General features: G+C 46.9%; 1 protein-coding gene across 5 annotated transcripts in view; it reads right to left on the bottom strand.

The window, feature by feature from the left end:
- The window catches only part of Dock9 (dedicator of cytokinesis 9), a 256,367-nt gene that overhangs the window by 154,357 nt on the left and 86,419 nt on the right, over positions 1-15,591 (bottom strand). Inside the window, exon 1 of one of the 5 annotated variants that reach the window (XM_032917510.1) lies at positions 6,996-7,235. The exons of 2 other annotated variants lie outside the window; for them this stretch is intronic. In XM_032917510.1, the coding sequence (XP_032773401.1) occupies positions 6,996-7,121 (126 nt within the window). In that variant the 5' untranslated portion in view covers positions 7,122-7,235. Of the gene's footprint in view, positions 1-6,995; positions 7,236-15,591 lie in introns of those variants that run through there. 2 more of the 5 variants (XM_032917512.1, XM_032917514.1) reach the window with 2 other exon arrangements.

The raw sequence follows: 15,591 nt of genomic DNA, 5'->3' as shown, positions 1-15,591 counted from the left end.
AAACTCCGGGCCAGTGAGGGTCCACGCACACACAGTGACTATTGTGAGTTCAGATGAGGTATGGGCAGAGACTAAGTGTTAATGTCAGTCTGACTAAAAGAAAGCATAACTACTTTCATATTTATAAAGATTAGTTATATTTTAGAAAGTCATGGCTAAAATATCAATAACATCTTTTCCACGCTACCTTACACTGGCTATCAGGAAGTCTAAAGTATGCAGTAACTATGTACTGTTTCTGTTATTCTTAAGGTTTGATGTCAAAAAGGAAAAGTTTACTTTCAGAAACTCTGTTTTGTTTTTAAAAACTACCACAGTAGAGATGCAGTGGTCAAAGCTGTCCCCGAGGGGTAGAACAGGAGAAGGGAGAGCCTGGGTCTCTGAGAAGCCCCGATCTGCACCATTCTGCCCTGGTAACGGCCATCTTCATCCGTCTCTCAGGTCTCCACCAACTGCATCAGAAAATGAGAAGGTCACTCCTAGTGTTCTCTAGCATTCAACATGGCCCTAAACTTAAGCTGCAGCTTCCAGGAAGATACAGGCATAGGTGACAAAAAGAGGTACCAGCACAGAGGGACTCAGGAGGGAGCTTCACTTTGGGAATCTAAGTTTGCCATTATGCAGCCAAGTCCAGTCACAAACACCAACTAGACTACCAGTTTAAACTCAACTAACCACTGCGGGCTGTGCAGCTGGGGACGCCTACCGGTGTCCACTGCTTCTTCCAGCTCTTTTTAGCAGTACGGCTGGGTGTTGGCAGCTGGCCTGAGGTGGAAGGAAAGAACAGGGGAGTGGCCCTCAGGCAGTGACACTACAGCCAAGTTCCAAGACAGCCTCAGCGTGGCAAGGAGGCCATGCTTCAGATTCTCCACAAAGGAGAGTAAGGACAGACCGTGTGGTGGGCCCAACAGGCAATGCCCAGCCTTGGGAGGCGAGGCGCTGTCCCTACCTCCAGGGAACCTTTCAGACAGTGTACAGTGCAAGTTTGCCTTCTCAGCTCAGAGCCGGCCCTGACAGTTCTTCCCGGAGGAGGAAGTGTCTCCACAGAAATGGGATCTGGACACAGAACTGTGTGAATCAACTCCGATCTGGGAAGCTGACAGGATTCTCATCGTCCTGGTGGTCAGAGGTATGTACTACACCTGTGAGGAGGCATGAGGGCCCTTCAGACTTCCTCCTCAGCCTCAGAACACCTTTCTAGGAAAAGTTCTGAATTAGTTGTATCAAGTTAGAGGGCATTTCAAACTTCTAGAAAAACTGAATAATAACTATAGTCCAAGACTTCTTAGTTCTAAAATTACCTTCCCGGGGAGTTTGGAGGCGCAAGTGGGGCTTCCGCTATCTCCACTGTCCCAATTCTGCCTCCCTTCTATGCATGGCCTGACTCAGTCACTGTCCATGACGAGATGTTACCCCATTGTTCTATATATGGTACTGTGTTGGCCAGTTTTATGTCAACTTGACATAAGCTTGAATCATCTATCTGAACCTCAATTGAGAAAATTCACCCACAAAATCTTCTTAATTAGCAATTAGTGTGGAAAGACCCAGCCCATTGTTGGTGGTGCCACCCCTGGGCAGATGGTCCTGGGTTCTGTAAGAAAGTGGTTGAGCAAGCCATGAGGAGTAAGGCAGTAAGCAGCACCCCTCCGGGGCCTCTGCCTCCAGGTTTCTGCCCTGTGTGAGTTCCTGTCCTGACTTCCTTTGATGGTGAACAGGGATGTAAAAGTGTAAGCCAAATAAATCGTTTCCTCATGGTACTTCATCACAGAGAGCAATAGTAATCCTAACCAGGACAGTCCTCCAAACCAAACACTTTTACATAAACTAAGCCTCAAGCTGGAAGTTAAATCTCCAGGATCTTAGTCCCGCACCCACCCAGGGCTGTTCTAGGAGAGACCTGAAAGGCTGCCTCTCACTGAACAGATGAAAATACTGAAGACCAGCACGGGGTGGGTGGGGCGAAGGCATGACCTGAAAACTTGACAAGAATATTTCTTCCCTCTTGTTGGGCCAACAGAAGCCTCTTCTAAACACTCCAGGTTCCTTGGTGCCCATTCGACCAGCAGGGGGTAAGGACTCAGGACTGCCCTGGCTCGTGCTGTCAAGGGTGGAAAGTCACATGTGTGTACGTTCTCAGAGAATCCATCGTCGTCTCTGCATGCCTGTCTGGGAATGCGGTCTATATAACAGTGAGGGAAGAAAGGCGCTGCAGGCCGACTATATGCTCTCCATCCAGAGCTCCAGATGCTTCACATACAACTACCATTCCCTATATCTATATAGTTCAGCCAGACGTTCTTACCTCCAACCATCTTCACCATGGTGTTTCATGGTGCGTGTGTGTGCATGTGTGTGCATGTGTGTGTGCTCGTGTATGTGTGTGTGCATATGTATGTGTATATGTGCATGTGTGTGCACGCATGTGTGCATGTATATGTGTGTGTGTGTGTGTGTGTGTGTGTGTGAGAGTTGTTTCAGTACATGCATGCTCCTATGCACATGCTGCACGTGTGTTCGGGAAAGAAGGTGTCAGATTCCCTAGAACTACAGTTCCAAGTAGGTAAGTCCTGGGACAGAGCTTCAGTGCTCTGTAACATCCACAAACACTTAGCCACTGAGCCATCTCCACCTCCAGCTTTCAAGTTTCAGTGAGAACTTTTCCCTTCCCGATGGCAGGCTTAAGTGATTATCTTTTATCTCTGTCATGAGAGAGAGAGAGAACGAACACACACAGGTACTGATCCATCTCAGGAAACCTGACCAGGAGCCTGCTCTCCTGGCCCTGCAGCTCCGAGATGCAGATCCAGTTACCAAACCCCTGTGTACCAGGTCCCTCACCTATAAGAACAACACAGATCTTCATTTCTACAGAGCAAGGAACCTTAAAAAGCCTGGCATGAGAGAGAGGTGGTGACAGGGCATGGAAGCCCAAGGAACGGTCCCTCTGCTCTTTCTAGGGACACACTGTATAAAGACTCTTTCCTACATTACTGAATACGATAGGTGAGCAAGAGTCAGCGCCTCACCCGTGCAAACAGCTCTAGTTGGGTGTGATTAGCACACACTGTGGCTACAAGTAACTGAGCTCCTTCATTCTCAGGCCTTCGAACCCCAGGAGAGCAAGCCTGGTGGATCTCAGGTCCTACACGTGTGGCTGAATGAGCTAATGGACACACGAATGAAGCAGAAAACCAGAAAATGGGCAGAGTCATGAGGCACCTGCAGCTCCCGGGAAATACATGTCCTGACTCCGGCCCCCTTACAATGTGTGTCACCACACAAAGGGCAGGGACATTCCTAAACCTCACAATATTGAAACACAAACGACCAAGAAATGACTCATTAAATAACGCCAACTGTTGTCCTTCCTTCTATGGGAGCTCATACAGATGCAGCCCTTTCTCGGTGTGACTAAGTCTTCCAGGTATGAAGTCCATGCCCACATGCTGCACTCTAGGACATGGTTTTCCTTCACCCCCTGTGCTGTGTCCATGAGAAAGGCCAGCTCCTCCCTCTGCTGTGGGAGCTGGGCACCAACAGGGTCACTGGAAGCCGAGTCCTCTCTCCTCCTCAAGGGGCACATGGGCAGCCACCCCACTGCTTAGTGATCACGTATGACTGCAAACATTCAAGTCAGAACTCAAATCTGTTAACAGGTGTTAAGTCCCACAAAGATATGAAAAAAGCAAACACGTCTGTGGAAGCACCAATCCGTTTACAGGTGAAGTTTAGCTCCTCCCTGCCTGCCTTACAGAAATAATCCAACAGAGGAGTTCCACTGAAAGATCTAAAGCCCAGCCAAATTCCATTCTGGGAGCTCCACACCCTTTTCCTCTCAAGGGCAGCAAAATAACAATTAGCAGAAGGTCTTTCCAAGAGTTAGCATTTGGAGAGCAGAGAGTGGTATTCAGCCTGCTGAGCAGACAATGCTCAGACATCAAGAATACCCAGAGTGCTCCCCATGCATCCCCCACAGCCACAAAGACACCGCTGATGATTTGGAAGTAAGTTGAGTGGCACAGGGACATCTGTCTTCTCTGCCTTCTGGTACTATGCAGAGACAAGGCGCACCTAAGAGCTGAACCCTTTGGTATCAGTGGTTTCTGACGTCTAGGCACAGGTTCTATTGAAAGTACTGACTTCCAGGCAGGTGTGGTGGCCTGCGCCTGTACTCCAGCATTGCGTGGGAAACGAGACAGAAGGCTCTGGAAGTTAAACCCGATCTAAAACCAGAACCACCACTAATGGCTTTCCTAGCCCTAAAAACAAAAAACAAACACTCCTCAGGAAAACCTTAGACATGTCAGGTCAAACTCAAGGGCAAGGTGAAACTTCAGTTTACAGAGTAAGTTTGCAGAAAGCACTTTAAGATGCATACACGGGTACATTCACTGTGGCATTGTGACTAGTAACAAACTGAATATCTACACAATTAAAGTAGATATTAAAGGGGGGATTACATTGCCATTAAAAATAAGGCATATGGGCTGGGAGCAGCTGCCAGTTAAGTGCTTGCCATGTCAGCCTAAGGACTTAATTTGATCCTCAGCTCCATGTGCTAAAGGCAGATAGACGTGGCTGTGTGCTCTCACAGTCTTAGTGCTGATAAGACGGGGACAGGAATTTAAGCTCTCTCTTTACACCTGAGGGATGAGACCTGAGCCTGATTTCTGACAGACGTGCATACGTGCACAAATACACAGGCTCATGCAAACATGCACACATGTATAAATCCATACATGGTAGTGGAGGTGTTCTGGGAGAAAACACTTTAAAAATCCTTTATCCGTGAACTTCCCAAAGCAGACAGATGTATGGAGACTTGCGCTTTCTTCGGCACAGGCAAGACAATTCAAGGGTACACATAGCAAATTAGCTACAACGGAAACCTCTGAGGGGTAGGACAGACAGCTTGTCTTTTTCATTTATTTATTTCAGGGGCTGCAGTATGGCTCAGTGGTAAAGCATCTGGGGCCTTGCAGATGTGAGGCTTTAAACTGGATCCCACCCCAGGGGTGGCGGGGTACAATTTACATTCTTTATTAACCATTAGCTGTCCCTTCTAAGCTGTTTATTATTTTCTCCTGGAGTCTATATGTAACTCAATGTTACTTCCTACACGAACTGTGCTCCTGGTATCTAAACACCTCTCCATATAGTTCACGCAAATTACAGGCTCAGGGATTCTCACACAAGTCCAAGGGCTATCAGCACCACACTAAAGATCAGCACCCCAACATACTGATCGTGAGTCTGCACACTCTAGAGCGCTGCATTCTGCTGCATTCTCATTTGATGTGGGCAGCTGTCTTCACAGGCAGAGATTCGCCCTGGTGAAGCCCCCTTAAACACCCTGGCTTCTATGTGATATCTCCTTTTATCTTGTTTACCTCCGTGGAAGAGAAACTCCCGAAGATAAGAAAGGCATCTGCTTGTGTCAGTTTCCTTCCCTCTCCACGCCCCTCTGCAGGTGCACGGAACTGGACCACTCCACAGGACCAGAAGTTTCTCTGTCCCAAGAAGCATTTCCCCATGTACAGCTGTAGCCGGCCCAGCCTTGTCTTTTACAATTCCCTGTGGAACCATCTGGACTGGGCTAAACAAGGAACTACAGCGTACACAGAGAACAGGAGAGCACTAGGAAGAGAAATGAGGGGTTTTTTGTTTGTTTGTTTGTTTTCTTAAGAGAAGTCACTTCTGTGTTACTTGAAGGAAAAATAAATCCAAACATCACTCACTGCAAGCTACTCAGTCCTCTGGATAACTGTTTCCACACATTGGGAAAACCACGAGAGGACACATTTCAGGATACTCACTCAGGAAAACAAAACCATACAACGTCCTTCATCTTCCGCTCTAGTTCACTCCAGGGGCATGCAGGTGGCTCAAGCCACTCACCAGACAATGGGCTATCAGGCTAGAAGACAGGCTCTCAGACGGCGAGCAAACAACTGTTCCTAAACATCCTACTGCAGAAAGGGGCGGAGGCACTAATTCTGTACGTTAAAGATGAACTGGGGGAGGATGAGCAGAACAGTTTTGAACGCACGCAACGCAAGACAACCTCCCTCACCGCAAAGGGAAGTGATTCTGTCAGGGTCAAATTTGCTTTTGGAAAGTCTAAGCTCCCATCCTTACAACTATGAACTGCCAATGCAGAAAACCAAACACTCGAGCGCCAGAGCAGCCGCCACTGAGCTTGCCTGCTCGGGGTGGGAAAAGCCACACAGAAGTACTAGGCACTAGCTTGACAATCCCTTCAACAGATCGTGTGAAAGGCTCAATTGTCCCCTCGGCAGAGCATGCTGCTGGTTCTTGCAGCTTGCTTTAAAAAATTATGTGCCTTTATTGTACTAAAGAAATTCCAAACGGGAAGCACAGCCCACTCATTGATGGTTCACAACACGATCACTTTCCACGGTCTCCCCGTCTAGAAGGCACTTGAGTTCGTTCAAACTGCCACAGACTTGGCTAATGTTAAAACATCGACTTTGCCGTCAGTAGCCTCACAGCTGAGATGTTTACTGACTCTGTTCAACACAGACTCCCCAGAAAAAACAAAAGAGGGGAAGAGAAGACATAGTCTTAAAGCCCTCCTCAGCACCTGCCTTGTGTTCTCACTGACATAAATAGATAACGTAACACACAGAAGGGTTTAATTCTGCAAAATGCTTCCTTTCCATCTCCCAGGTTGCTATTAAAACCCCTACCCAGTTGACTTCTGAAAAACGTTGCAGCTAGGTGTGACAATATTTTATTTTTGAACAACACTAAATTGTTTTATGCAAAGTTCCTCCCAGAAACCTGTTCACCCTCAAACATCAACATTTCTTTCCTCATGAGGAAGAATGGAAGTAGACTTTAGTTCAGTCTATAAGGAAAGGTACAGAGAAGAATTCCCTAGAGACAGGCGGAGCAAGTCAGAAAGCCAGCAAGTCAGCAAGTCACCAGACTCATTCAGGAACAGTCACAGCCCTGAGTTGGGACGGGACTCTTACCAATGCCGAGTTCTCTGCCTCCACGTCTGCCTGAGCTGCATCCTTGTACTGCAGGGGAGATTCGATGACCAGCTCCTTCTTGTCATTTCTACCACTAGTCCTGTACTTATCAGCCTGCATTCTCCACCCAGACCACTGTCAGAAAGCCTGCAGCAGGGACAGCTGAGAGTCCCCTGCTGCACAACTGGCCAGAGAAAGGCAAGGAAGCCTGTTTCCCAGGCACAAGGGGTCAGTCAGCCTTACTGGCTGGAAGTGCGGAGCCTCAGGGGTGGGGAAGGCATGACCAAGAAGGCCAGCCTCCAGGGGTGTTACTACAGCTAGGAAAATGGGAGGCTCCTGCTCGCTGGCCAAAGAAAAACAACCCCCGAACAGAACAATACACAGTGTACTGCCTCTGCGATGAAAGACCAGCCTCATTGTGTCTGCTCCACGCAGCGTGGGCCAAATCAATGTGAATCCAAATAGTGCAGCATTGAGAAGAAAGTCTGCTGGTCTCAGTGAGGCTCCCTCGAAATGACTTCCGATCTGAAGCCCCCAGCTAGGTCGCCTGGCTGGTCTAAAAGTTGCAGTTTCAAAATGCTTTCATTTGTGTTATGGCTAAGCACCAAGTACTTGGCTCCTGATCAAAGCAGGACCAAACAAGCCAGCAAGGGTGTTCCCAGGAGGTACAGTTCGAGAAATCGTTTCTCCCTACAGGACAGACAGTGGCAGACAGATCTCATGTATCTACTGTTTTATGCCAGGGAGATGATACCATGCTGAATAAATTAATATTTCATGCAGCCAAAGCATTTACCATGAACATTTTCTTTGCGCACACCAACATGTGTGTGTGTATGTGTGTGTGTGTGTGTGTGTGTGTGTGTGTGCGTGCGTGCGTGCGTGCACGCGTGGAGGGAATGTGTCCAGTGCTAAAGGTCAGAGTGGAAACGTAAAGCAGAAAGTCTCTTCCCTCAAGAATAGGAAACAGATGGGAAGTGAAGACAAAGACATCCTGAAGAAGAGAGATACACTGATGCTCTTGCAGAACTCTGCTATCTTTATTATTTCCTCATATTCGTGGTGGAGTAACTTTTTAAAAGATCAACTAGCAGAAATAAAAAATTGGAGGGGTTTGCTACAAAGACGCACAGTAGAGTCTGCTACAAAGACTCACAGAGGAGTTTGCTACAAAGATGCATGGAAAGCATGCACTAGAGGTGGGTTAAATGTAAAGATGCCCTTCTGGTGGAACACCTCCCATTTAGTGCCTGTTTGTTTCTTTGAAATCAGGAAGTGTCTAGTAACTGAAACAAATATTGTAACAGCCAGTAAACAGTATCCACAGTCTGAAAGTACAGAATAGTCTGGAAAGTACAGAAGCCAGCAGAAGAAATGCAGATCCAAACCCTATCCCCACTGTCACTCTCCAGGCACTGGGAGTGACTGAGACTGCCACAGTTCAACAGGACTCAAGTGGGAACAGAGGCCACACCGTGCCTAACTACCCTCCCCATCCCCTTCAGCACCTGTCTCTGTCATTTAAACACCAGAAATCCTTCTGACTATGAGAACCATGGTGCAATAAATAAATTACTGAGTCCATTTAAAAATTAGTTAACTTGCTGGGTGTAGCCGTTCACACCTATAATTCCACAGCAGGGGGGGGGGCGCAACTAAGGTGGGAACACTGCCACCAGTTCAAGGCCTGACTAGAATAAAAAGTAAGCTCCTGTATCAAGAAAAAACAAAACCTAACTTCTTTAAGAAATAACATTTTTAAAGAGTTGGGAACATCGCTCTGTTGGTAGTGTCTGTCTAGCATGCACAAAGCCCTGGGTTCAGTCCCTAATGTCACATGAATCAGAAACAGGAATCCATGCCTGTAATCACAGCACTCTGGAGGTAGAGGCTGAAGGATCAGAACTTCAAGATCTGTTGCTAAAACACACATGAAGTTCAAGGCCCACCCATTGGGGCCCCACCCCCCCAAAAAAGGGGTAAAAAAAAAACTAAATAAAAGAAAGTAAACTATCCAAGATTTAGAAACCAGGTAGGTTACTGTGGTGACTACTCTTTTACTCTCCACCCTCAGGAGGCAGAGGCAGGAGGACCTCCAAGTTCGAGGTCAGCCTACTCTACAATGTGAGTTCCAGGACAGCCAGGGCTACACAGAGAAACCCTGTCTCAAGAAAAAATATAAAGGAGGATAGGTTGTAGATTATCTTTCAAAGCAAACTTGGGCTTTCTAATCAAAGCTGCATCCCAAAATAATGGGACCCATGAATTTGAAAAGCCATTCTAAGGTTACAAGATGGGGGGGGGTGTGTCTCAGTTATATGCAAATAAAGCCAAAAGAAGAAGGAAATTAAAACCTAGAAGTGTTTTAATTTCCTAACCTAGACAAGAGACCAGAAAGTCGACATCACAGCATGAAACAGACAGGGATGTGAGCAACAGCTCCAAACCTTCTAGGTGGCTCACAGAACAGGCCTAATCCTCCTCAGATTTCCACTGCACTAAGCAGCCAGCACTCCTGCACTCTAAGGCGATAAGCTTGACTCAACGACTGATTGAGTCAAACCGCAGAGGTATTCCATAGTAATCCACAGGCGTTAAGACTGACACGTGAGAAGCACTGTTTACTGTGTCCAAAGCACTGCTTACGGTCTGCGGTCTTACATACTCTTCGAAATCCTATGTAACTTAGCCCCGTTTCTCACATGGGCAAACTGATGCAGACTTCAAATGTACACAGAGGCCACGTGGCAGACAAGGGCAACAGGGTGTGTCCAGTGTGGGTACTATGCTGAACTGGCTGCCTATTCTACCTATGCTCAAACTGCTAAAACGATGTCGGCCAGCAACTACTGATAATGTTCGGGAGGTTAGTGAAATGCTAAACAGCCTTTGCACAGTGGCACACAGATGCTCACTTAGGGGTAACTGCTGCTGCTATTCCCAAGCTGAAGAATATACTTTAAGTCTTAAATTCAGGACTCTGGCTTTACGGCCTAAAAGGACAATTCCACCAACTATGCTGTTTTGATACGTTACAAAGATCTCCAGCAACTAAAAGTAAATCCTTTAGTGGCTGGGGGAGTTGGGATTGCCCGTCTGTAGTCTCAGCCCCTCAGGTTATGCGTTCCAAGCAGCCTGGACTACATTCCAGGATGGTGTCTCAAAACTGCAAAGAGAGGACTATGGAGATGGCTCAGCAGACATGAGGACGTGAGTTTGGATCCTTAGCTGCCCCCATAAAAGCCAGGTGTAGCAGTGTGTTTGTCTGCCGATGGGGGTGAGGGACAGGAGGATTTTGGAGCTAATTTCATACGCAGTAGCAGAATAGAAGGCCTCCAGGCTCATCAAGAAATCCCATCTCAAAAAGTAAGGTGAAAACCAATCAAAACCCTAACAACCACTTCTGGTCTTCCAGGAGCTCACACTCCTGAGTGCATACAAGCTCATACGTATGTGAACATATATATACACACACGCACATGCACGCACGTGAACATGCACACCCACACCCACACCTACACACACACCTCTGTCTCACGCACATTCACACAGCTAACTGTCCTCTCTGTTGACCCTAACAGTTGTTTTCAACAGTTGTTCAGAGTACCACATGTCTATGCCATCAGGTAGGCACTGTCTTAAGGATTTTTGTATTTTTTTTTAAAGCAACGACTTTCAATCTCTTTTATAACCAAGAGGAGGGAAAACACTTGATTGGCTCTTAACTTCTAAGCAGCCAGGACAAAAAGGCAAACATGCTCAGTTCCATAATGTAAACCATTAAGAGGAGAAAGCATACCAGGATCTAAAGGAAATAAATTGTAAACAGCCTCTCAGAGGTTGATGCTAAGAAGAGCTGTGGAGTGTCCAGCAAGGCTCTCAACTGTGTCCACAGGATATGCACTGCAAAATTCTACTTACACCCCAGACCAAGTAAGGCAGTCACCTTCCCAAGATAGCCGGCACCTTCAAGTGGCCCAGCTCACTGAAAAGGAAGTTCTGGGGCGACTCTGAGTCACCTCAGCCTTACTTTTCTGCTCTCCTCAAGGTGCTGCAGACAGAGACACAGTCACCGAAGAGGATGAAGGCAGAGCATGCGCTCTCACCCCAAGCCTTGGGAAAGGATGTGCTTTCTCTGTGCCTCAGGACGGGAGAGGACATCTGAGCAGCACAGCACCCAGAGGAAACATGGTGTCAGAGGACAGGAAGCAGGTGGCCAGGTTTCCCTTTACAGTGGTCTATAAAGAGGTATATATGTCAGGCCTCTGGATTCCAATTACAACATCACTGAGCTCCTGGACTTGCTGCCCTCAATGAAACCTCAATGGTTTCACACACGCACTGGTTAAACCCTTCAAACAAGGAGCCCGCCCAGGATTGTGCATTGGGGAGATAACAACAGAATACTATGTGGACCAGGGTTAACTCAGGACCCAGTGAGTGCTTCCACAGCCAAGGGTTTAGTTCTCCATCTTGATATATATTCATTCCTATCTGCTGGATACTCAAAACCAGGAAATGTAAGAAATTTTCTTAGGGGTTTTTTTCTTAGGATTTTTTTATTCTAAGGAAGGCTAGCTCTAGACCTCGGTCCTGTCTTCCTCTTCCTCTTCCTCTTCTTCCTCCTCCTCCTCCTCTCCTCCCTTCTCCTCCTCCTCTCATGAGTGTGTTCACCATAATTCTGAGAAGCTGCAGGCTCCTGCCCATGCTCAAACAATGCCTCCTATCCCAGAAAGCCTCCCTGACTCTCCCAGGCAGTGTGGTTTCTCCTCTGTTAACCCTCTGGGTACCACCCTTGGCTCTCCAGGAATGTTTCCCAGCCTTGAACTCTAACCTCTCACAAGTCAAAACCCAAGGGATAATTTAGTAACGATTACAACGTTCCTTTTTCTCAGCTAAGAAAATATTATTCTACAAAACTTACTAGATGTTTTGTACAAATACGCTGTGTACCAAGACAGTATAGTTGGGCTCTTAAAAAGCACTGACAATGGGTGTGACCAGCTAGCTCAGTGAGGAAAAGCACATGCTACCAAGCTCGATGACCTGAGTTTGCTACCCAGGACTCTGCCTCCATGAGACCCAGCTGTGAGGCATTTTCTCAACTAGTGATAAATATAGCTTGACTCCTCGAGTTGACTCCCTAATAACGGCAGCGTAAGTCTGAAGCTCGCTCAACTCAAGTATCTATTTGTTTGAGTAGCCACAGAGATGAAATCCACATCACCATCTATTCTAGTGTCTCTTAGCTAGGGATCTGTACTGGTTGGTTTTGTGTGTCAACTTGACACAAGCTGGAGTTATCACAGAGAAAGGAGCCTCAGTTGAGGAAATGCCTCCATGAGACCCAGCTGTAAGGCATTTTCTCAACTAGTGATCAAGGTGGGAGGACCCATCCCATGGTGGGTGGTGCCATCCCTGGGCTGGGTTCTATAAGAGAGCAAGCTAAGCAAGCCAGGGGAAGCAAGCAAACCAGTAAGCAGCACCCTCCATGGCCTCTGCATCAGCTCCTGCTTCCTGACCTACCTGAGTTCTAGACCTGATTTCCTTTGGCGATGAACATCTATGTGGAAGTGTAAGCTGAATAAACCCTTTCCTCCCAATTTGCTTCTTGGTCACAATGTTTGTGTCAGAATAGAAACCCTGACAGGATCCAAGATTGACAGGGGGTGGTCTGTGAGCCTCCTACAATGGTGAAGCTGTGTGTGACTGTGACTTCTCTGAGCCCCCCAACCCCGGAGCATATCCTGTGCTCAGACAAAGGCTGCAAGGATGCTGCCCACCACAGCATGAGGAGACCCACCAATCTCAGGACACTGACAAACCCAGGTTTCGTGTTGGTAGGGGTAACAGCAGCTTAACTGCCACGAGATGGCAGCAAGATTGTCACCATGAATACGAGTCAAGGCCACATCAGGAACACTCGGGACCTGTGGACAACCGGAGGCCAATATAGATCCACTGCTGGATGATGCTATTGAGAAAATGTTTATGGAATTACAGTTTAAAGACTCAGCATGTAGAACCATTTGTGTTTTTTTTTTTTCTCTAAAATCATCCACATTTACAAGTTTTCTTCAAATGCATATTTGACTTTTTCAGTCAGAAACGAATGCAGGAGAGCTCCTGTTGCCACACTGACAAACTTAGTTCAGTTCCCAGAATCCACATGGCAGGGGAAAACCAACCCTCCACAGCTGTGCTCTGACCTCCACATGTGCACCATGCATGTACGTGCACACACACTCACACATTCACATACTTAGCCATGCATACTCATATATATACACTCACAGACACATACACACATACTCAGACACAAATGCACACCCATTCATGCACATACACTACACACATACATGTGCACATGCTCACACTCACACATTCACACACATACACACACATTCATGTACGTACTCATGCACACTCATATATATCTCAAATGCACACCCACTCACACACATACATACATACTCATACACGTACATGTGTACCTATGCTCACACTCTCACACTCATACACATACACACAGTCATGCACACAATAAGTGTGATAAAAATGTTTAAAAAGGAGTAAATGTGGGTTGGGGATTTAGCTCAGTGGTAGAGTGCTTGCCTAGGAAGCATAAGGCCCTGGGTTGGGTCCCCAGCTCCGAAAAAAAAAAAAAAAACCAAAAAAAAAAAAAAAAGGAGTAAATGAATAAACCTACATTATGCAAAAATGAATGGACTTGGCATATTAAGCAGGTTGCATGTTCTCTCACATGCAGAATCTAGCACATCCATGTAAAAGTGTGAATGACAACATGAGGGACGAGCACACAGTGAACAAGAGGACAAGAAAGGCTAAACACACAGACGATCCCGGTAATGGACACGGGGATGAAAGGCTAAGCTAATAGTTTTCTTAGTTCCTTTTTCTCGGATTTTTGGGCTCTGATAGTGAGTATGTACGTGATGTACACTCACACTGAAGGTATAAATGTAACTGGGGACGCCACAGCTTCTATTTCCAGCGCCCGTTCCAACTGCGTGACTTCGCTGAGTTGAACAGACTTTGGGTGGGGATAATTTTGGTGTGTCCAGTTTTTATTTATTTGCAAGTTTATTTATAACAAAGCTTACTTTAAACCCCATTCTCTGTTCCTCACCCACCGCACACCGAAAGCCTCCTTCCTCAGCTCCTCACCACACTTGTCTTTTAAATCAGCTGCTGAGGATAGGTGGCTAGGCCCACCCTGTTGGCATTGGTAGAGACAGGAAATCGACTCAAACCTGTTACAGTCCTGGGAAGAAAGCTGTAGAGGAGGCTGGTCCCCGCTCCATGCAGTTCTCTGGTGAGCTACATTGTAGGGCAGGAAGGAGTCTGTCTCCAGGGGAGGAAACTAAAGTACAGAGAGGTGGCCAAGGATAGGTACCACACTGCACACAGGCTTCATCTGCAGCACAGAACACGTCCCACCCTCCCTGTGACATTGCCCTCCTCCTCCATCTTCCTGCAGCCTCCGTCCCCCATCTGCCATCTTAGCTCCTGTTCCTGACTGCTTGAGCCAGCCAAGCCTCCCCTCACAAGCTTCCCAGACATCGCAAGTTTTGCCTGCTGTGTTTACTGCTCTCTCCCAGTCCTAATGCAGGGAAGCCAGAGGCTCAGAAACACCTGGAATGAGCTTACTGGAGACTCAGGATCTCCCCAGGCTGCAAAGGCAGAGCTGCATCTGGACACAAGGGTCTTAGCTTCTTGTTTTGATTTCGGTAATGATTACTCAAACAGCAATGTCAATAATCTATCTTGGGGATGGAAATTTACAAAGCCAAGAGAAACACAGTGAGCCTGGGATTTTTCTCAGGAAACCCATCTCCAGGTGTGGCTTACTGAAACCCAGCCTGGGCCACGGTTGGTTGAATGCCAGTGTCCTCTCCATGCAGCTTTCTAACGTGCCAGCACCTAACCCAGCACCACAAACACAGCAGACAATGCCTACCCTCAACAACGCTCTTGGGATAAACGCCGAGCCTTTGGATGGCCTCTGCAAACCCAACTCACAAGGCTCGCAAGAGCTAGAATTCTCTAATTTTCTTCTGTTGACCACACACATTGAGGTTAAAAGCTAAGGAGTACATTACTGGGAAAAAAACAAAAAACAAAAAACAAAATTTAAGCACTAGCTGTGGTGTGAGTCTGGGAGTCTTCACTTTTTTTCTTTCCTAAATTAAAATGCATTCTTCAAGCTGGGCGAGGGTAGCACACGTCTTTAATCCCAGCACTCGGGAGACAGAGGGAGGTGGATCTCTAGGAGTTCAAGGCTAGACTAGTCTAACAGTACGGGAGGGAGCCCCGGTTATACAGAGAAACCCTGTCTCAAAGGGAAAAAAAAAAAAGCCACCCTTCAATTATCACTGTGAGATAATTCTTCATTCTTTTCCCTCACACGTGGCTCACTTCCAACCCATTCTGAAGAAAAATGATATGAATTAGCTCCCTCCCTAAGGCTACTGGTTTATAAAAATCTCTATTTGTGCCTGTTAAATTGACCTAAAGTATTTCCATGGTGTTTACAGGGAACCAAGCCAGCTTTACTTCATAGTGAGAG

This window comes from Rattus rattus, chromosome 12 (assembly GCF_011064425.1).
Source record: "Rattus rattus isolate New Zealand chromosome 12, Rrattus_CSIRO_v1, whole genome shotgun sequence".
Taxonomy (NCBI): Eukaryota; Metazoa; Chordata; class Mammalia; order Rodentia; family Muridae; genus Rattus; species Rattus rattus.
The sequence above is the reverse complement of the archived record's forward strand: the minus strand, read 5'-3'. Positions and strand labels throughout refer to the sequence as shown.